The 22,805-nt window shown below is 34.9% G+C and overlaps 1 protein-coding gene across 1 annotated transcript in view; it reads left to right on the top strand.

Moving 5' to 3' along the window:
• Positions 1-22,772, top strand: part of Iars2 (isoleucyl-tRNA synthetase 2, mitochondrial) — a 55,788-nt gene extending 33,016 nt beyond the window's left edge. Inside the window, exons 13-23 of the mRNA XM_026388005.2 lie at positions 679-781; positions 1,542-1,635; positions 10,906-11,014; positions 11,961-12,063; positions 13,376-13,501; positions 14,128-14,259; positions 15,640-15,746; positions 16,650-16,795; positions 18,725-18,915; positions 20,799-20,943; positions 22,292-22,772. Coding sequence (XP_026243790.2) covers positions 679-781; positions 1,542-1,635; positions 10,906-11,014; positions 11,961-12,063; positions 13,376-13,501; positions 14,128-14,259; positions 15,640-15,746; positions 16,650-16,795; positions 18,725-18,915; positions 20,799-20,943; positions 22,292-22,434 — 1,399 coding nt within the window. The 3' untranslated portion in view covers positions 22,435-22,772. The remainder of the gene's footprint in view (positions 1-678; positions 782-1,541; positions 1,636-10,905; positions 11,015-11,960; positions 12,064-13,375; positions 13,502-14,127; positions 14,260-15,639; positions 15,747-16,649; positions 16,796-18,724; positions 18,916-20,798; positions 20,944-22,291) is intronic.
• Positions 22,773-22,805: the final 33 nt, after the last annotated feature.

The following is a 22,805-nucleotide window of genomic DNA, read 5'->3' as shown; positions in this document are numbered from 1 at the left end:
GTGATGGAGAACAGAAGCCTAAATATCTGCTGTTGAAGTCTGTACTCTACTATGGCATTGCCTCTTACACAGGTGGATTTGAACTTAGTTCTGTAAGCAGGAAGGGAGCTCTTGAAAGTTTTTGAATGGAGAATTTGTGTAATCAAAAGCAGTTTAGGAATGCATCCATCTCAAGGTGTATCAGGTAAATAAAGGGATGAGAGTAGGGGAAATGTCAGATCATTGCATCAATCTAATATTGAAGCAGTAAGATTGCATTAATATGGTATCAATGGAAACAACTGTAATATTTCCAAGGTGGAACTGACTAAATTTGTTGGTTTAATTTGGCCAGAAAGTGAAGGAGGCAGGGTAGTTAGGAGGTTTTGAGTATAGGTACTTAGATAGAAAATAGAAATGGGGAAATCATGAAATAGGAAATCATAAACTGAAATAGGCAGATCAGAAAATATCATAGTATATTAAAAGTATAGATCAGAAGAAATCTTTTTCTTTTTAACTTGAATAGGGATAGATGATTAATTTTACTTAATTAGTTTGAATTTAAATTATGGCAGCAGCCAGATAAGCATGTAGTTGAACTAAGGTTCAGGAAAAAGGAAAAGATATTGTAATTTTTAAATTTTATTATTCATTATTATAGTAAATTGAAAAATTCTTCCTTTCCCCCCAAAATAGCCAAACCATTGAACATATTATTAAACTAGTGGAACAACATGGCAGTGATATCTGGTGGACTCTTCCCCCTGAGCAACTTCTTCCAAAACAAGTCTTATCTCAGGTAAACTGCTATTTGTATTTGACAGCCTTTGTACGTTTTTCATGACAATGACAACGTAAGAGTTCTCGGAATTAAAAGGTGTGGTTATAATGTCATGTAAAGTTAATAAATTTATTTACTATGAATTCTAAGCAAATGCAGTTTGAACATTGGACATTTTGTTAGCAATGGAAACATAGTATTTAACAGAGCATGGAACAGTAAGGTCATTTATCTCTTTGGGAGCTAGGATTGATTTTTGACTGATTGGGTTGACTAAGTAGATAATTATGAGAGAACAGCCCCCAACATTGGTACATCAGGACTTTTTAGGATCTGATGTGGAGTTAACAGATTACATCACACATCAAAAAATCCACACTAGAAATTAATTTTAAGAACTTTTTAAAAAACAGCAACTATTTTACTACATTGGTAGATGTATGTAACTAAGTGGCCATAGTCACTTTTACATGCAAATGGCGAGAGTTGTAACTGAACTGTAAAATGCTTAAAAATGTTTAGATGTTATTGAAAAATGTGAATTGAATGTCTGTTTTTCACTTCCTTTTTTAAAAATATTTATTTTTCAGTTTTAGGTGGGCACAATATCTTTATTTTACATTTATGTGGTGCTGAGGATCGAACCCAGTGCCCCATGCACTCTACCACTGGGCCACAATCCTAGCCCATGTTTTTCACTTTCTTAAAATTCTTTGGGTACTTAGTGGCTATATTGTGGTCTTTGTAAAATTAAAATGCTTTTGCACTATCTTATTAGGTTGGTGGTCCTGATGCTTTGGAATATGTACCAGGTCAGGATATTTTGGACATCTGGTTTGACAGCGGAACTTCATGGTCTTATGTTCTTCCAGGTAAGTTTTTTAAAATAGATTATATGCCAATTGAGAAGTTTTGAAAACACAGAAATGTTACTTAGAAGAGATCTGTAACCAAAAACTTTTGTTTGCTTTATAAGAAGTAGATCTTCTATTATAACATAATTGTAGACCTAGAAGGATCCTTTGGCAGTCATGTGATCCAATGATTTCCAAACTTTTTGTTTTTTTGCTTGTGTGATTTTCAAGGTGAAATTTTAAGTAGAATCTTAGTACATTAAATAGATGGAAAAGAATAGGAATTTTCTCCTCCTGTAACTGGCTAATTCTCCTTAGTTTGTACAGCAATCTGAAAGCATCCAGTTTCATAAAATAAAGTTTGGAAATCCCTGAAGTAATCTGATGCCATCATTTTTTAGAATAGAAAATGAGATTGAATTAGAGCCAGATTAAGTGGAACTTGGGAGCTAATATTCAATTCTCATTCTTCCACACTGCATTGACCCTTTCACATTTTTCCCCCTCTTTATAGAAATAACAGACTAATTATTTACCTACCTCATAGTTAGGGTCAATTTTGACTCATTGTATAAAGACAAAGAAGAGACCATGGACAAAAATTAGAAGAGCACAGTAGTAGAAGGCACACCTTAGAAGATGTGTGGAGATATTTGAGAGCAATATCCTTAAGGATACGACATGTAAAGTTGGACATAAGAGTAAAAAAACGAGCCTTGTCAGCACTGTGAAATTAAAGATGGGGCTGCAGAGTTCAGAGCTCAATGATGGATCAGATAGCTTTGCTTGGGGAATGTGGGGAGAATAGCTCACTATACAATTGGCCATTGTTAAAGGTATTGAAAGGACTTACCCTCAAGTTTTATGTGAAATATACTTCTGACACTGGGCTTCACTGATGAAAGCCCAGCAGTATGATTCCTATTCCATAAATATAGGTAAATATATTTCTTTTATTTGGACCTTTCTTTCAGCTTAGGAAATATGAAAAAAATGCATGTAAATGCATGTTTATTCTCTGATAACTAAAATGTACATAATAATTCATAATGCACAAATATATTACATTAATTTTTATATAATAATTTTCAATAGTATTATTTCATAATTATTTTTCTCAAAGTGTATATGAGAGAAAATATTGCAAGTTTAGGTACTTTGTTTTTGTGCATTATATGGAAAATTTAGGCAAATGACACTGCTCATGGCAGATTATATAGCAGCAGAAAGATGAGTTTCCTGCTAGCATGTTTGGGGCAGCACCCTGAATTCTAGGAAAGAGTGCCAAAGGTAAAGCTGCTTATGGAATGTATTTCAAAGGTCAGTCACTGCTTTGTTCTTAGTGAGAATTAATACTGCTAGCAGCGTTGCTTTATTTCTCAAGTAGTTCTGTTATTAATGTTGTAAGTGCTGGACCCATTAACTGGGCTGTAAACTGCGCAAAACTGTCATTAAAACTTGCATGCTGTTGTTGAGTGCTGAATTTAGTCATACTGTTTCTCTTTTTTGTTGTTGTTGTTCTGCTAGGGATCAACCCAAGGCCTCATGAATGCTGGGCAAGTGTTCTACTATTGAACCAGTCCCTAGTATGTGTTCCTCGTCCTCTTTTTTTTTTTTTTTCTTTTTCTTTTTCTTTTTTTTAGTACTGGGGATTATAACACAGGGGCACTTTACCACTGAGCCACATCCCCAGCCCCTTTTTAATTTTTTTCCTATTTGAGACAAGGTCTTACTAAATTGCTGAGGGCCTTGGTAAATAGCTGAGGCTGGTCTCAGGCTTGCAATCCTCCTGATTCAGCCTCCGAAGTTGTTGAATTATAGGTGTACACTGCCACACCTGGTTTAGTGTGTGATCTTCTTAACCAAATAATTTTGACCATGACAAAATTTTTATTAAGTTAAATTAGTGGTAAAATTGTACCTATTTAATGAATCATTTTTTTGCTTTCCTGTTGTATTTAAGTAATTGACTTCGAAGAAAATTCACCTGTCATTTAAATATATATGATGTACCTAATCTTAGGCTGTAGTTTCTACTTTGTTAACTCATTATCTCTTCTCAATAAAAACCTTAAAAGATAAATCAATAAGAAGTACGATACTCAGGTAACATTTGATTCTATTTTCCTCCCATTTATTTCATGATAAGAATCTCAAGATAGGCAGAAAGTGTAGAGGGGAAGAGAGCCAGGTACAAGGTGAATTCATAGTTTGAAAATCCATAAAGTTTTTTTTTTTTAAAGTCACCTACTTTACTGAGAAGTGTTAACTGTAATTTTTGTTCTCAAATGTAAAATGAGTCAATGTATATTTCTTTGAGAGTACATTATTACAAAACAAGCTGAGCTTTCTTTGAGCCTAATTTTAGCTGTTAGTCTTCATTTGTATCTTCTACAAACTGAATTGATTAGTTAGCATACATAACTGGTTTTACTTTCTACTGATATGTTTTATAGCAGTGAAAGAGATTTGGATTGTTAAGTTTTGACATCAGTTCAAGTACCTGTTTCCTTGTGAATTCAAAGTCAATTAATTCAAAACTTGAAAACTTTCTAAAAGGAAATGGCAGCCTGGGGCTGTTTCTCAGTGGTAGAGAGCTTGCCTCGCACGGGTGAGGCCCTGGGTTTGATCCTCAGCACTACATAAAAATAAATAAATAAAATAAAGGTATTATGTCCATCTACAACTAAAAAAAATAAACATGTTATGTATGCTAACTAATCAAATTCAATTTGTAGAAGATACAAATGAAGACTTCAAATTCAGTTTGTAGAAGATACAAATGAAGACTAACAGCTAAAATTAGGCTCAAAGAAAGCTCAGCTTGTTTTGTAATAATGTACTCTCAAAGAAATATACATTGACTCATTTACATTTATCTTAAAAAACAAAATAAAAAAGGAAATGACATTTTTAAATGAATCATTTTATAGGTAAAAAGTGATACCTTTGTATCTAAAACATTGTGTAAACATTCACTGAAGGCATTAGTATGATTAAAAATATTTAATGTATGTGTGATTTTAATTTTTTTTTCCTTTTTTTTGTATGTAGATGGACAGCTTGCCTTTTATTTATTTATTTTTATGTGATGCTGAGGATCAAATCCAGTGCCTCATACATGCTAGGCAAGCGCTCTCCTACTGAGCTACAACCCAGACCAATAAACTTTATTTTTTAGAGTAGTTTTAGGTTCTCAGCAAAATTGAACTAAAGGTACAGTTATCATGACTTACCCACTGACAGGCTATTCTCTCCCACTCTTAATACTCCACCAGAGTATTAAGTTACTTGCATTTGTTACAATAGATAAATCTTTAATTAATTAATTAATTAATTAATTATTATTTGTGTGTGTGTGTGTGTGTGTGTGTGTGTGTGTGTGTGTGTGTGTGTGTACACCTGGGGATTGAACCCAGGACACTTTTTTGCTGAGCTATACCTCTAGCAATTGTTTATTTATTATTAATTTTTATTATTTTCAGGCTGCGTCTCACTAAGTTGTCTGGACTGGCCTCAAACTTGTAATTCTCTTGCCTCAGCCTCCCCAATTGTTGGGATTATATGATGAGCCACAGTGCCCAGTGATAAATCTATCTTGATACCTTATTATCACCCAAAACCCATAGTTTACACTAGGTTTACTCTTGGTGGTATATGTTCTGTGGGTTTAGAAGAATGTGCAATAGTATGTGCCTAGCCTTGTAATATCGTACAGAATAGTAACTACACCATCCCAAAACTCCTGGGTGCCACACCTATTCATCCTTCCCTCCATGCTGTTCTTTAGCAACCACTGATCTTCTTTGGGAAATTCCAGGATTGAATGCAGGGGTGTTCAACCCCTAAGCCCCATCCCCAATCCTTTTCATTTTTTAAATTTTGACACAGGGTCTCACCTTGCTGAGTTGCTCAGGGCCTCTCTAAGTTGCTGAGGCAGGCTTTGAACTTGTGATCCTCTGGCATCAGCCTCCTGAGTTGCTGGGATTACAGTGAGCCACTGTGCTTGGCAAGCATTGTTCTTTTTATTGTCTAAAAAGGTCTTTTTATAGGTTTACTTTTCCTGTGTCATAGATGGGATCATACAGTATGTAGCCTTTTCACTTCATTTAATATACATCTAAGTTTCTTCCATGTCTCTTCCTTATTGGATGGCTTATGTTTTTAGACTCTGATTAATATTCCATTGTCTAAATATACCATAGCTTATTTATTTGTTCACCTGTTAAATAATAGTGTTTTAAAATACTTATTCTACTTACTTTTAAATTTTTTTTATAGAGAAATAAATATAAAGAGAGAAAAGAGGTCAGTTTTTTCAAACAAAATTAGACTAACAATTTAGATTTTTAAATAACTTCTTTTTAAAAAGTCACTTTTAAGGGCTTGTGCAATATTAAAGAGCTTAATTTCAAAATTTAATTATTACATTTCAGCATATATTTAGAGATTATTTTTGGTTTAAATTATTTTCAGTAGTTACACAGATTAAGCAGTAGTTTTGCCATATTTGCTTGTGCTGGTAATACAGTTTGTTTCCTTAGTTAAATATAATAATCTTGTCAAAATTCATGAATTTAAATTTTGTAATGAATTCAAACATTTTTAAATGTTTTTTATAGTAATTTTTATGGTTGATTTCTTCTTTTTTTAAGTATCTTTTTTAGTTATCGATGGACACATACCATTTTATTTATTTATTTTTTTATATGGTGCTAAGGATCGAACCCAGTGCCTCACACGTTAGGCAAGTGCTCTACCACTGAGCTATACCTCCAGCCCCGAGTTATTTTTTAAGTTACTTGCATGCCTAAATCATAATCTCAAAGATATTGAATAGTTTATTATTCTTTCTAAATATGAATTTTCATAATTTTCCTAAAATCTAAAGTTACTATGATAGAAATACTTTTTTGACCACGTGGTAAAGGGCCACTTTTCCTGGAAGTGTAAAACTCCGTACTTACTATTGATCATACAAATTCTAATTTTTTCTTTTTTTACTATGAGGTCTATTATCTTTGTGTAGTGGGAATATCTGTGAATCTTGATGTTCTTCCTGTAAGTTTTCCAAACTTCTAAGAATGTACTTTTGTTAGAAAAAATAAGCAGTACTAAACACAAACTTTTTAGGAAATAGTCCCAATAGTGAATGATATAAAGTTGTTCAGTAAATAAATCTACAGTGAAGTAGCACTTGGGTTTAGCTATGCTTGGTATTTCTTGCCATTTTTACCTTTGTGTTTGGAAGTTCCAGCAAGCTTTATATTTTCATTCCTTTCCAGAGTTTTGCTACTCCCAGACAGCCCATCCCCACTGTTTTCCCACTAATTTCACACCTGTTTTTCGTGAGACAAGTCCTCACTGTGTTGTCTAGGCTGGCTTGTGAACTTTTAAGCTCAACTGATCCTCCCGCCTTAGTCTCCTGAGTAGCTGGACTATATAGATAGATAGGCATGCACCACCAAGCCCGATCTCACATAGGATCTTTTTTTTTTTTTTGGTGCTAGGAATAGAACCCAAGACCTTATACATACTAGGCAAGCACTCTACCACTGAGCTACACTTCCAGTCCATGTATCATCTTAAAAGTCTTTCTTTCCAGAAATTATCTTGAATGATATTTAACTTTTTACCCAATTCCAACAATTTTCAAATAGATGAGAATGGGAAAGATACGAACACAGAGACCTTACCCTTAGTATGTATTACCTGTTTTGTTGTGATGCTTCTAGTAGGCTGGTGTCCTAGTAATTTTATTAGAATATTATAATATGTACTTCTAGGGAAGGATCAGAGACCATGTATTTTTAAAAATAGTTTAATATGATTTTATTTTTACAAGTGTTATTTCATGTGAAACTGAAAGACTATAGCAGAAAGAATCTTCTGTAATTCTGTCAGGAAATATCAGAATGCCCTTCATGGCAAATCTTAGTAATAATTAACAATTACTAGAGGTTTCCTAGTCTTACACTTCTTTAATCTCTCTAATAGCCTCTTGAGGTAGGTAAATACAGGTGTCATTCCCATTTTGCTGAAGAAAAAAATGAGAGCATGGAAAGATTTAGCCAAAGCCCCCAAGTCAGTAAGCACCACAGGTACTGGGACCCTGGTGGTTGGAATCTAGCCCCTGGACAGTCTTCAGATTCTTATACTCTGAGTACCATGAATCCTTAGACAGCAACTAGCTTTCTTTTTTTGAAATATTTTTCTTAGTTGTCAATGGATCTTTAATTTTATTTGTTTATTTAAATGTGGTGCTGTGGTTGGAACCCACAGTCTCACGCATACCAGGCAAACACTCTACCATTGAACCACAACTCCAGCTCTGGAACTGGTTTTCTTAAAATGAAAAATTTTTAAACTAGCAAGGATCTGAGAGGAAGCCTGTTGTTTCATAAATGTGTTTTTCAAGGTTTGGAAACAGTATGTGCTGCAGGGTGACAGAACTTTGGTTCACTTCTATGATGTTGGACTATGAGCGATTGTTTTACGAGACCAGAGGAGGCACTTCTCAAAGAGATGAAAGGGTTAGGGCTGCTTCTTGCTATTGCATTACCAACTCATTTCAGGAAAGGATTCCCTTGAGTTTTCTATTGTTTTTCATCTTATTGAAAATTGCTGTATCAAAATGTGGCTACCAGTAGAGAGTTAACATTTTAGAGTGGAATGGGATTTTTATACTGGCCGTATAAAAGCTTAAATAGGAACAAATGGTTATGAGTCCGTAGAGGAAGGGGAAACAAAAGACATAGCTGCAGCATTCTAGATGTTGAGGCTAACCTGTTATTGTTTTTGTTGTATGTGCATTTACCTTTCTGTATTTTCCCAATTGCACGGACTAGACTGAATTCTCTGTTTTACCATGGTAACACTTGTCACAATTTTTTTATTTTTATTATTATTATTTTTTTTTTTTTGCAGTGCTGGGTGGGGATTGAGCCAAGGACTTTAAGCATGCCCTATCACTGAGCTTCATCACCAGCCTCCTAGTTATTTCTTGCTAACATAAAATCTACCCTACTAGATGTTTCTCTGAGAGGCCAGAGACCACATTTCTTCAGTTTTCCCCTCAGAGTGTAGCACAATGCGTGTAATGGGTACTGGGTAATATTGGTTGAATTGAGCTGGTTTAATTTTGTCTCTGTATTTCCATGTCTCATCTTTTTCACATAAGAATTACAATTCTGAATCTTCAATATTAGGACATAAGGGAAAAAAATCATCTAGGACATATGGAAAAAAATCATCATTTCATAAGTAAAAGGGATATAGGCCTTCTTAAAGTTGTGAATTTGAATTTAATGTATGGAAGTAATTTTCCTCACTAACCTCATGCCCCAGTTTTGAGAACTTTTTTATTTTGAAGTCACAAAGTAATATGAAAAATTCCTACATGCCCTTCATCTAGATTTTCTATTACCAGTTTTACTACATTTGCTTTCTGTATCCTCTCAGTGTAAGTAGAGCATATAGAGAAAACAATTTTATATCTCTAATAATTTTAGTGTTATTTCCTAAAAATATGGACAGTATCATATAACCAATATACATATCAAAATTGGCAAATTGACATTGATTCTATACTGTTAACTATCTACCTGTCTACAGCCCTTATTGAAATTTTACTCAGTAAATTCTTTATGGAAAAGGGAGGGAAAAAAAATCCAGGATCCAGTATAGGATCACAGGTCACACGTAGTTGTCACCTCTCTTTAGTTCCCTCATTTTTTGTCTTTCATAACCTTTACATTCATCAGAGCACAGCCTATTTGGGTTTGTATGATGTGCGCTCATGATGAGATTTAGGGTGTCTTTGGCATGGGTATCACAGAGTGGGGTCGTGTCCTCCTCAGTTTATCATGTTAAGTCACATGATGGCTGTCAGTCTTGTTTCTGGTGATGTCTAACTTCGATCACTTGGTTGAGGTAGTAACTGCCAAGGATTTTTGTTTTTGTTTTTTTATTCAGTACTGTGGATTGAATCCAGGGCCTTGCACTTGGTAGGCAAGCACTCTACTGCTAACATCCCTAGGCCCTCTTGTTAAAATTTTTTGTTTATTGAGACAGGACTTTACTAAGTTGCCTAGGCTGGCCTTAAACTTGAAATCCTTCTACCTCAGCCTCCTAAATAGCTGAGATTACAGGCATGCACCACGATGCCAGCCACTTTTCTTTATTGTAAAGCCTTCCCATTTTCCCCCACCAAATTATCAGTAATAAGTATTTTGTAGGAAGATCCTTTAAGACTTTGAAAATGTCTTCATTTCTCAATTTTCACCTAACAATTAAGCATCCTTGATGAATCTTTTAATTTTTTGGTATCAAGGATTGAACCCAGGGGCATTTAACCACTGAGCCATGTCCCCAACCCTTTTTTGTATTTTATTTAGAGACAGGGTCTCACTGAGTTGCTGAAGGCCTCGCTAAATTCCGAGGCTGACTTTGAACTTGCTATCCTCCTGCCTCAGCCTCTGGAGCTGATGGAATTACAGATTATAGGCATGTGCCAGAAATAATTGTCACTTATGTCATCAGTAGGTTGTCCATTTTCTTATTATTAACTGTCAAATTAACTATTGTTAATAAAGTACCTCTCAAGCTTGCAAATGTGTCCTACCAAAACTGAGCCAGAATTATCGACATAGCTTTTTTACATTTTGCCCATCATTTGACTAACTCATTGTCAAATTACAAGTTAATAACTTGATCTTTGTAACAATTCATTTTTGTCTTATTATTAAGATAAGGCTCATTCAAGTAGTATGACTTATTGATTAAGAGTGGGCACTCCAGTGCCAGGTTGACTACAGGTTCAAAGTACAGCTGGACTACTTACTGTCGCAGAACCTGCCTCACTTTCCTCATCTGTAAAGTGGGGAAAATAATACCTGTTTTTATTAGAGTTGACACAATAATTAAATGTATTAATATGTAAAGTTGTTGGATGCTCAGCAAATATTTGTTGCATTAAGAAAATGATATTTTCATTACATATTTAATTTGAAATGCTAATATTGATAATTATTATGAATCAGCCCCTTATTTAAAGAGTGTCTTAGTTGTGCTTTGGAAGATGTTACTCAAAGGTTCATCATCTTTATTTTGGCTCATCAAATGGCAGTGGTATAACAGCTCAAGTAAATGCAGTTTGGTCTCTGGGTAGAGCATGACGCAAGAAATGGATAATGTGATAGAAGCTTTAATGCTTTGATGATACTCATTATTGTTTTCTTATTTTAACTAACTTAAATTTCTATGTTTTTTATAATATTTATTTTTCAGGTACCAACCAAAGAGCAGATTTGTACATGGAAGGAAAAGACCAGCTCGGGGGTTGGTTCCAATCTTCCTTATTAACAAGTGTGGCAGCAAGGAAAAAAGTGCCTTTCAAGTAAGTGTTTGTGCCTGATCTAAACAGTCAGCATGATTTGCCTTTATTGAGTACCTGCCAGGTTGAAGCACTATCCTGGGTAGTAGATAGATAATGTGTGAAAACTGTATTTACATATGTTTATAAAATGTGTGTATGAATAAAGTGCGACAGTCTCCTGTCACATTAAAAAAAAAATAAGAATTTAAAATAAGAAAAAAAAAAGAGAGAAAAGAGACTTCAATAAAAAGGTATCTTGTCACTCTGGCTACATCCTAGAAGAGAATATCAGCATTACTGGAGGAGCTGTGAAGACTTTGTGCAGGTAGATTTTATACTGTGGTAAGAATCCACCTGGGTGCTGGGAAGGATATGCCAGGAGACAGCCTGAGTTCAAGTGTCCTTCCATTTATGACACCAACATTGACTAACCAATTGAAACTTTACCCAGGGAACGTTATTAAATCGGGGATTTTTTGTTTAGTACAGATACTTGCTTTTCCTCATTCAAATCTGTGGGCAGAAGTTGAATCAGAAATTTTCTTAAGCATCTTGAGATTTTTGCTATCTTACAATGAGAACCCATCCCAGAACAATTTACATGTATTTGTTTCTTATGTAACATGCTTTAAAAAACAACAGAAGAGTGGATACTGGTTTTCTCAAGTAGTCTTTTTGAAAGTCATTTTGAGGTGATAATCTGTTTTTGTTTTGTTTTTAAATCTGCTCTTTTAAGCCATGCTTTTTCTTGGTTTATTTCAGTGATCAAAGTCAGTGCATATCAGAAGTCAGGAAAAATTTATTTACTGAACAAAAACATTAAAAAATTTTTCTGTGTTTAGTTAAAGAGCTTACTTTTAACAGTCATGATGCATAAATTGCCAGGCATTAGGCTATTGAGAAAAACTGTTATCCACTATTTTTATGCTAAACTAAAATGCTCAATTAAACTGATTTGTCTCCTTAGGTCAGTGGTTGTTCATGGATTTACCCTTGGAGAAAAGGGAGAAAAGATGTCCAAGTCTCTTGGGAATGTTATTGATCCTGATGTTGTCATCAATGGAGGACAAGTAAGTGTTTCCTTAAAATATATTTTATTTTTGTTTTAAGGCTCTTAAATTATTGGTCCAAGTCCTTAAGAGTGGGCACTCCAGGGCCAGGTTGTTTTTAAATTTCAATGTAAAAAACAAACAACAGCAAAAAAAAAAAAAAAAAAAAAAAAAAACTTTTAAATATGGTCACTTCAGTATAAAAAGAAAATTTAAAAAGAAACAACAAAAACCCAGGATGTGATGGGTATGTTGGTACACACCTGTAGCCTGCAGTCCTGTCACTGAAGGAGCAGTAGGAGGAGTACTCGAGTCCGGGAATTTGAGGCCATCTGCAACATTACAACTCTCCATCTCTTAAAAAAAAATAGATGATGTCTGACCATGTTGTAAATCTAAAATCTTAAGTAATACATGATTTTAATGAAAAAAGAAAGAACTGGAACTATGTTCCTTTTGACACATTTCAGGTCTGAATCTCCAGTGTTAGGTCCTGAGTAATATTATTCCTTTTATCACTTGAGCTTATAGTATGTGTAACCTGTTATTTTATAATTAAGTGGAAATCAGAAGGACAAAAAGATCACAACTTCTCAACTCACATTACATTTATTCTTAGAAGTTATATACCTTAACTTTACAGCAAGGATGTACGTTAGTTCTGGGGTTGCTGATAATTTGGGGATTTTTTTAGAGTTGCTTTCTTAATAGAAAACTCTTATCTGTTGTCTTGCTCCTGTGGCTTTTTACTGCCATCCCTACATTCATTGTTTTATGTACAGAGTTCCTAGGGAATAGTGAAAGGGAAAGCACCCTTTCCTCTTTCCTTCCCCATCAAGGACCACCCCACTGCCCACACTGCTTTGTGCCTACTATTGTAGATGATTGGGAGTACACTAGGTATTCCCAGCTATGCATTGAACAAGACCACAGAGTACTATCTCCTCTTTTCTATTTTTAATTATTTATTGAGTACTTGATTGGTACAGGGGATTGAACCTAGGTGTGCTCTACTACTCTCCAGCTCTTTTTAAAAAAAATATTATTATTTTGAGATAGAGCCTCACCAGATTGTTTAGGCTGGTCTTGAGTTTGTGATCCTCCTGCCTCAGCCTCCCAGGCTACTAAGGTTACAGTAACCACTATGGCTGGCTTTGTTGTTTTTAGATGTAGTCTGATTAGAAATTGTTAGCTTGTATTTCATTTCAGTGCTGGTATACTTTATACTTATATTGTGCTCAAACATGGATCTGAATAAGAGTTTTATGTAAAGCATTTATTCAGCTAATAGGAATTGAAAGCCATTCTGATTGTATCTTTTCTCAATGAAAAGGATCAAAGCAAAGAGCCTCCCTATGGTGCTGATGTTCTTCGCTGGTGGGTGGCTGAGTCCAATGTCTTCACAGAAGTGACAATTGGTCCATCTGCTCTCAATGCTGCTAGAGATGATATTAACAAGGTTAGAGTCGTTATTCTTCCTATTTCTGAATGAAAACTTAACTAAATCATTGTAAAGAATGAGGCACTTTTTTTTGACATTGCAGAACTGAATAAAAATGGTTCACATGTTCCACGCATTTTAAAATACCCTGTGTTAATTTATTTAAAAACAATAATAGTAATGTTAAAAATTTTACATATAAGGTCTTTTTATACTTTGTTAATTTACTCTGTGAAAAAGCATAATCTGATATAAATTTTATTTTGTATACTGTTCATATATTTAATGACTTTTCACATTTATTTTATTTATCTTTATCTTTACCTGTGAATTAGGTGAAAAAACATGTGCTCACTTTTACGTGTGAATAAACTATGGTATTAAAAGTTGATTTTCTCTAAAGATGTAAAAATAAAAATTTAGTCATTAGGCATAAAATCCTATGATTGTTTCTGTAACTGGGCTATTGGAATGAGATTTTGTACATTCATAGCCTTTTTTAGGAATGATATAATTTTTTAAAATTTTCCCTTAAAGGAAGTGTCAAAGTTGTATGCAAATTATAGATTTATAAAATGATTTTTTGGTGAAAATGAAGGGTTCATAATTTTTTTTGACTGTGTACATTTTCTCATTATGAATAGCTTAGGAATACACTTCGCTTTCTTTTGGGAAACGTGGCTGGCTTCAACCCCAAAACGGATTCTGTCCCTGTCAACCAAATGTATGTCATAGACCAGTATATGCTGCATTTACTGCAGGATTTAGCAAGCAAGGTAAGTGTTAATTAATAAGATTTTTGGGAAATGGAAATTTTAGGACTATTGTGTGTTAAAAAATTGTTTTCATTTAAGTGGAAGAAACCTTGCTAGAAATAGTAACGAGAGCCTCTTGAGAAAAGCTATACTTGCTGAATCCTATACATTCCTAGATGCCTATAGATATGAGGTATTCTAATATCTTTTCCTGGAGTCTTAAAAGACTTCAGAGTACCTGGTGGAAACAGTAGGCAGGTCCAGGCTTCCCTGTAGACCAGACTTCTCTCAAGAGGAAAAGATCAACTCTGTTTCTCCAACAAGAAGGAAGAGAGTTATATATTATCTGGAGGTAGGCACCTCATCGTACTGGACAGAAATAACTGAGGTGACTACTCTTATGTCCCCTAAGACATTTGCTCATTTACACACATGCACACACATACACAAATAATTTATTTTCTTAAAATTGGAATTTATATGCTTCAATGTGCCCCAAGTCAGAGGCACACACACCAGCTTTTTTGCTCAAACCAAAAATAATTGAAACATAAATGAGGGAACATTAACTAACTATGGTGCTGATGTTCTTCTGTTTTATGCTATTTTTAAAAAATGTCATGATTTTATCACTTAAAACTTGAGGGCTAGCTGGGCACCACGGCGCATGCCTGTAATCCCAGCCACTCAGGAGACTGAGACGGGAGGATTACAAGTTCAAACCAGTCTCAGCAATGGTGAGGTGCTACGCAATTTAGTGAGATCCTGTCTCTAAATAAAATGCAAAATAGGGCTGGAGATGTGGCTCAGTGATTGAGTGCCCCTGAATTCAATCCTCAGTACCAAAAACAAAAAACAAAAAAACTTGAGGGCTGATAGGGTGCTTGCCTAACAGGTTGCTAGGTTTGATCCCCTGCACCACAAAAAATAAATAAATAAAGGAAAACCTTGATCCTGGTGGGGTTTGTTTTGTTTTCTTTTTGGTACCAGAGAATGAACTTAACCACTGAGCCACATCCCCAGTTCTTTTTTGTATTTTATTTAGAGACAGGGTCTCACTGAGTTGCTTAGGGCCTCATTAAGTTGCTGAGGCTGCATTTGAACTTGGGATTCTCCTACCTCAGCCTTCCCAGCTGCTGGGATTACAGGTGTGTGCCACTGTGCCTGTTCTTGAGGAGTATTATTTTGTAGTTTCCAGAGTAGAACTGTGGGTATTTTCTAAGTGTAATCAAATTTGTTGTCCAAAAAGGATGTTTGGAAGATTATCAGGAGTTCTTGCTTTATTGTCTGTTTTTTGTCTACCTTTAAGGCATATTTTTGAAGGAACGTATTTTGCTTATAATGACTTCCATTTTCGCTTGTTACCCCAGCTTCTGAATTTATTTTGACTTTGTCCTCTAGATTAACGACTCATACAAACAATATGATTTTGGAAAAGTTGTTCGACTATTAAAAGCATTTTATACTAGAGAACTCTCCAACTTTTATTTCAGCATAATCAAGGATAGGTATGTATGACACAATATGAAAACACTCAACAGATGTTTCTTGAGTGCCTGTTCTGTGCTTGGCAAATGTGGGAATACAGTGATGATTGAGATGGGCAACATTGTGCAGTTATGGGGATTGGGTTCTAGAGTTAAGCCTGATTATCAGTTTGTGCCTTGCCACTTACGCACTTTATGATTTGGGGAAGCCTGTAGGATGATCTCAATTCATCTATAAAAAGGGGATGGTATTTCCTTACCTCCTACTGTGGTTATAAGGATGAAATATGGGTAATGTGGTTAGTGCTGTGATTGATAAAGTAGATGTTCATTAAATGATTGGTGCTTACATAAGTTAGTGCTTGTTCTCAGACTTGCAAATCATGAGTATGGAGAGAGACAAATATAGGAGCAATTATATGCTAACATTGTACAATGTCAGTGGCACCCTTTCAGAGGAGGGCTTGATGCTAAGCTTTCATTTATGGATCTGATGTGCAAGTGGAGGCGTTATCTTTAGTATCTAGTCCAGTATGAGGTACCAGCCCCAATCAGCACCTCAGCACTTTCTACATAGGGAAAGTAACTCGTACATTGCAGGGGGTGGGGAGTAACATTTTAAATACCAATAGCTAACTGACTGTCTTTTAACACAATAGTTTAGATTCTAGCTGTCTTCTACCTGAAAACCAGAATTGATCAGAGCATGGGTGATTTTGTTAAGTTGGTACATCTGGAAAGTGAAAAGTGGAATAGATAACAAGTTATCAAAAATTATATGAAAACAGTCTTTGATTATAAGATGACTAGAGCCACGAGATCAGCTACTGTAGGAATAAACTCAACCTGAGGCAGGTAGATCCTGTCTTGGTGATCATAATGTATAAATTGGTGTCAGTTGCCAAGTAAGTTATCCTCCTTCAGGCTTTATTGTGAAAATGAAAACGATCCCAAACGACGCTCTTGTCAGACTGTATTAGATGAAATTCTGGATGTGATGGTTCGTTCTTTTGCTCCTATTCTTCCTCACTTGGCTGAAGAGGTCTTCCAGCACATACCATACCTTAAAGGTAAGCAGCACTTAATTTGCTCACCGAATGAGAAAGTGAGGGTGCAACTTCTGATTTTATCTCCTCCCTATAAGGGCCCTCACTCACTCTTCTATAGTGATACTTTGTGACATGATGTGTCTTGGTCATGTAGTAGTTTCTGCACCTGTTTCCAGAGGAGTAGGATGATTTCAGAATGGCCTTTGAGAAATCATTCTTTCTTAAGTTTGTTCATAAATGTTCCATAATATATGTTAAGTTTTATTAAAATGTAATGCCTTTTAGTGAATACTTTTATGGTAGTTCTTTTCTTCTGAATGTAGTAAGCTTAATTAAGAGAGCAATTACAGGCAACAGTTGACCACTCCAACAATGAGATGATAAGAGAGGAAATACAGGTAGCAAAAGATTATTTCAAGAAAGAGTTAGAGACTCTCAGGGAAAAAAAAAACAAACAAACAAACAGAAAGTGAAATGAAGGAATTAATAAACCAAATAAAAAAATCAGTAGAAAGCATCACCAACAGACTAGATCACTTGAAGACAGAATCTCAGGCAATTAAGACAAAATATATAATGTTGAAAATGAAGTTGGTCACACAGTGAAGATGGTGAGAATCCATTAACAGAACTGCCAAGAATAATGGGATAACATGAAAAGACCAAATCTAAGAATTATTGGGATGGAGGAAGGCACAGAGATACAAGCCAATGACATAATATCAGAAAATTTCTCAAACATGAAGAATGAATTGGAAAATCAAATACAGAGGCTTACAGGACACCAAATGTTTAAAGTTACAACAGATTCTCATGAAGTAGCATACAGAATAAGGATAGAATTTTAAAAAGAGAAAAGTTTCAGATTATGTATAGGAGGAAACCAATTCAGATGTCAGCAGATTTCTCAACCCAGACCATCAAAGCTGGGAGATCCTGGAACAATAAATACCAAGCCCTGAAATAAAATGGATGCCAACCAAGAATTTTATATCCAGCAAAATTAAGCTCAAGATTAGATGATGAAATAAAAACCTTCCATGGTAAACATAAATTAAAAGAATTTACAATGAGAAAGCCTACACTACAGAATATTCTTGACAAAGTACTCTATGAGGAGGAAATGAAAAACAACATTGAAAATCAGCAAAGGGAAGAACTATACTCAAGGAAAAACCTGTCAAAGAAAAAACCAAGTCTAGTTGAAAACCAAAAATAAAAAAAATGACTGGGAATACAAACCATGTCTCAATAATAACCCTGAATGTTATTGGCCTAAACTCATCAATTAAAAGACATAGAGGGGCAGATTGGATTAAAAAATATCCAGCAATATACAGCCTTCAAGAGACTCATCTCATAGAAAAAGATATCCACAGACTGAAGGTGAAAGGATGGGAAAGAACATATCACTCACATGGGCCACATAAACAAGCCGGGTTTCCATCCTCATATCAGATAAAGTAGAATTCAAGCCAGAGTTAGTCAGAAGAGATAAAGAAGGACATTTCATACTACTTAAGGGAAAAGAAACATACAACAAGACATAACAATCATAAATACCTATGCCCCAAACAATGGAGCATCTAAGTATATCAAACAAACCCTTCTTAATTTCAAGAAAATTAGAAACTGTTTAGAGAAGGAAAAGCCATTCATAATCTTATAGTCATAGATGAGCTATTAATATTGGGATTTTTCTCTCTTATTTTTTCTAAGCATCCTTTTTTTGAGATCTTCCTCTATAGCTTATCTTTTGATTAAATGTAACATATTTCCCATTGCTGATACGAATGTTTTGAAAATAGGTTGGCTCCATATTTTATTATATATACCGTAAATAACAATTCTTATTTCCCACTAATTGGTAAATATTTAATGGTTAGGGCTTTATGAACACTTTAGGATATATGTAAGTCAGTTTACCATCTCTCTCTCTTTTTTTTGAAGAACCCAGGAGTGTTTTTCGCACAGGATGGATCAGCACAAGCTCTATCTGGAAGAAGCCTGGGCTGGTAGAGGCAGTGGAGAGCGCCTGTGCAATGAGAGATTCATTTCTTGGAAGCATCCCTGGCAAAAATCCTGCCGAGTATGAGGTTATCATTGTGATAGAGCCAGGCCTGCTTTTTGAAATAATAGAGGTATGCAACAGGTTGAAATGTTCTTAATATTGTACATCTTCACCTGCAGTTTGTTTTAAAAGTCTAGGGAAAGTTTTTTGCTAATTTAGATATTATGATTTTAGTCTTCTAATCCTGATCTTATCACTGATTCTGTTTTCTGTATCTGTGTCCTTTCCTTTATCATCTAAAATTATATACTCTGTACCTGTAACATGTGCATATCACTTTACAGGGACAGGGAAGGTCTTTTAAAGTTATTTGAAATGAAAACCCTAAGGGCTGATATATAAATTTGTGACCGTAGTGTTAGAATACATAAAAAATTGGGAATTTTGTTATAAGGGCCTGTTTTTTTGAATTTTGTCCATCTGGACTAGATTCAAAACAAATCCAAACATGAGTTTCCAATGAACATCTGGAACATTTGTTCCAGCACATTATCATGTACATCTCAAAGTATTAATTCTATTTTTATTTCCAGAAGGGCCTTGGGATTTGTAGGAGTTGATTGTCCTGATTAGCGATATATTAAGTCTAACACATTGACTTGAGATTTTTCTCTAGTCTTAATGCTTGAGAATTGGTAATGAATATATATATATATATATATATATATATATATATATATATATATATAAGATTTTATTGGTAGTAGTTTTCTAAAAAAAGAAGAAGAAAATCTCTTTGGTTGGTAAGCTTAATTTAAAAATATAAATGTAATTCAAGTGATTAAGAATTTAGCCTTAAAATAGCTAGTAGGGTATGAAATTGTTAGTAACAAAGAATAAGGATAAGATGTTCATATGTTTAAAAGTTCCTAAGTCCTGACTGCTTCATTGTACACAAAAGGAAACTAAGAATCTAGTCAAGTTTGCACAGCCTAGTTCTGGGCTTTTTCCCCCTGTATACTGTTTCCTTTGACTTCAGTTCTTGCAATAAGTTGAAAAGAATAAAATTTGTTTGGGATCATTTATACTTGGAAAAAAAATGCTTTGGGATTTTCAAAAACATAAAATTGTTTTAGGAATCACACCAAGTAGCTATCAAATGGCATGCTGTTTTTTTCAGTTACTAATTTCATGAACTTGTTAAAACCAAATTTTGAGTTTCCTGTTTTCTTATGAACATTTTTTAAAGGAATATTTATATTAGCTCACAAATTCATTTTGAAGATCAGAGTTACAGTGAAAAATGTAAAAATGTTGATTAGACAGCCAAATTCAGTGTACTTCAAGGGGTTCTATGTGTTATCCAGATTGCCATCATTAGTATATATTGCTAAAAGCACTTTTGTGTAGATACTAACTGAACCCCTCTTCCAGTATAAGAAACAGGATACAGGCAAAACATCATGGTCTTTAAGGCTCACAAGACCTGGGCTTGAGCTATACCACATAATGATTGAGAAATTTGAGCAAATTAACCTCCTTTGCCCGTTTCCTCATTTATGAAACGGGGCTAGTAAACACCATATAGGTTTATACACACACACACACACACACACACACATATACACATATATAGCTGTTAGTGAACCTTTATTTATATACAGTGCTAAGAATCAAACCCAGTGCCTCACACATGCGAGGCAGTTACTCTACCACTGAGCCACAATCCCAGCCCCACCACATATGTTTTGTTGTTGTTGTTGTTGTTTTTCTGTGTGTGAGACACTGAGGTTCTTGGAAAATGAAGCAAAAGCACAATGTTCTCAATACTGTTGATAAAAATTTCAATTAAATCCTTTCATGCCAGTAAGAAGTGATGTATTTAATAGTATTAGCTCAGGGTGTAATGGTATCAAGGTATGCCTCTCTGTCCCCAAGAACTTATGGCATCTGTTTTTATAACCTCAGTTCATGCTAAAAATTTAGCAGTAACTTTCACATGCTTACTTCCAGATGCTGCAAGCTGAGGAGACCTCCAGTACCTCTCAGTTGAATGAGCTAATGATGGCTTCCCAGTCAACTTTACTGGCTCAGGAACCACGAGAGAGAACTGCAGATGTAATTGAGCTTAAAGGGACATTCCTAATCAATTTAGAAGGTAAGGAGGTGAGAGTAGCAAGTGGCATCTTGAAAAATGACTAATTATAAATTATAGGTCATCTTCAACTCTACAGTGGACTAGACTTTTCTAAAAGCAGATAAATGCCTGGAATACATTTCTCTGGAAATGATATAAACATTTGCCACATACCTAAGCCAACACTCAAATATTCTACCTGATCTTGAGAAGTGAAGGCTAGGGATAGAGGACAAGAGATTTACTTCTCTTTTAACTTTTATTGTGCAGTTACTCTAACTTGCTTCCTTTTCCTTTAATACATAGTACCATACTACTGCTCACCCTTCCCCAGTGTTGATTCAAATTTCCTCTTCTGTGTGCCCCAAATTAATATTTAGCCATTCTTTTTTTGAGATGGGGTTTTGCTAAATTGCCCAGACTGGCCTTGAACTTGTAATCCTCCTGCCTCAGCCTTCTGAGTAGCTGGAATTATAGGCCTGTGTCATTGCTGTTTAGCCATTATTTTTGTGTGTGTGTGGTGCTGGGCTTGAACCCATGGACTTATGCATGTGAGGCAAGCACTCTACCAACTGAGCTATACCCCCAGCCCTTAGCCATTCTTAATAAGGTTTAACGTTTTATTAAACTCATTCTTACACAAGCATCTCAAGCAGTTTGTAGATATTTGTTTCATAGGCATTTTTGTGTCAACCTGGTTCACCTTGATTAATGGAAATGGAGGTAGAGTGGCATTAACAAAGAATAACAAATGGATATTTTAGGAAAGGTAATGCTGCTTGTGTTTTTTGTAATAGCTTTTAGGTACCAGCAGGAGATGGAAGGCTAATCTATAGATGTTGGTTCAAATTTGAGGCTTGGCAGCAGTGTACATGTAGTAAAAATTGTGACTCAATTTGTTTTTCAAAATGTTAAGGTACATTCTTTGCACAGCAATTAGAAAATAATTTATTTTTTTGATCAGTCTGAGGTCTTAATAGTAGAGATAAGTTTTCTCTTTGTCTAAGCCAAAAAATTTGGAGGCACTACAGTTGTCACTATAATATTGCTTTAAAAATCCTCAGTGCCCATGTTGAAATGGAGATGCAGTGTTACTGATCAGAATCCTATCAGGATTAAGAGCTAGAAAGCCTGTTCTGCCTGAGTAGGGAGAGAACTCAGTTCCCACAGACACGCAGATTCCTTAGTTCTCTATAGTCATCAAGTTGTGTGATCCCATCATCTTGGTATTTATATAATGGGGCAAAACCTGACCAGCTATTACTTAAGATAAGAGTAAGCTTTGGAAAAATTGTGCTTGCTAAACCAAATGGGAAATAGTTACACAAGTTGAATGTCAGAAATACTTTTCATATTTTCTTTTTTATAGGTGGTGATATCCGGGAAGAGTCTTCATATAAAGTAATTGTCATGCCAACTACCAAAGAAAAGTGTCCTCGTTGTTGGAAGTACACAGCAGAATCTTCTGATACACTCTGTCCCCGATGTGCAGAAGTTGTTGGTGGAAAGTAGTGCTGTGACATCACCAGCTGAGCAAGAATCCTTATGATAGTACTGAGAGTTTACATGAATTATTTACAATACTGCAAAGAAATCTGAGGAGTAAATGGTGAAGGATGAGTGTCAAAATCAGAATTGTGAATAGTATTTCCTGTAACTAAAGAATAATGTATATATACATGTGGAAATACAATTGCATATATTGCATATATTTGTACACACATATACATAATGGACTTACACTTGCCTTCAAACATGGCTGAGCAGAATGTTTTATATTTTATGAAAATCTTTTTGACTCGGTATTTAAGTTCTATGATGTCTGAAAATAAAGGCATTCTGGAAAACTATTGACTAATGTTGGTGCGAAATTGTGAATATCA

This window comes from Urocitellus parryii, chromosome 9, assembly GCF_045843805.1.
Source record: "Urocitellus parryii isolate mUroPar1 chromosome 9, mUroPar1.hap1, whole genome shotgun sequence".
Classification (NCBI taxonomy): Eukaryota; Metazoa; Chordata; class Mammalia; order Rodentia; family Sciuridae; genus Urocitellus; species Urocitellus parryii.
Note: the sequence above shows the minus strand (reverse complement) of the source record. Positions and strands in the feature narration are given on the sequence as shown.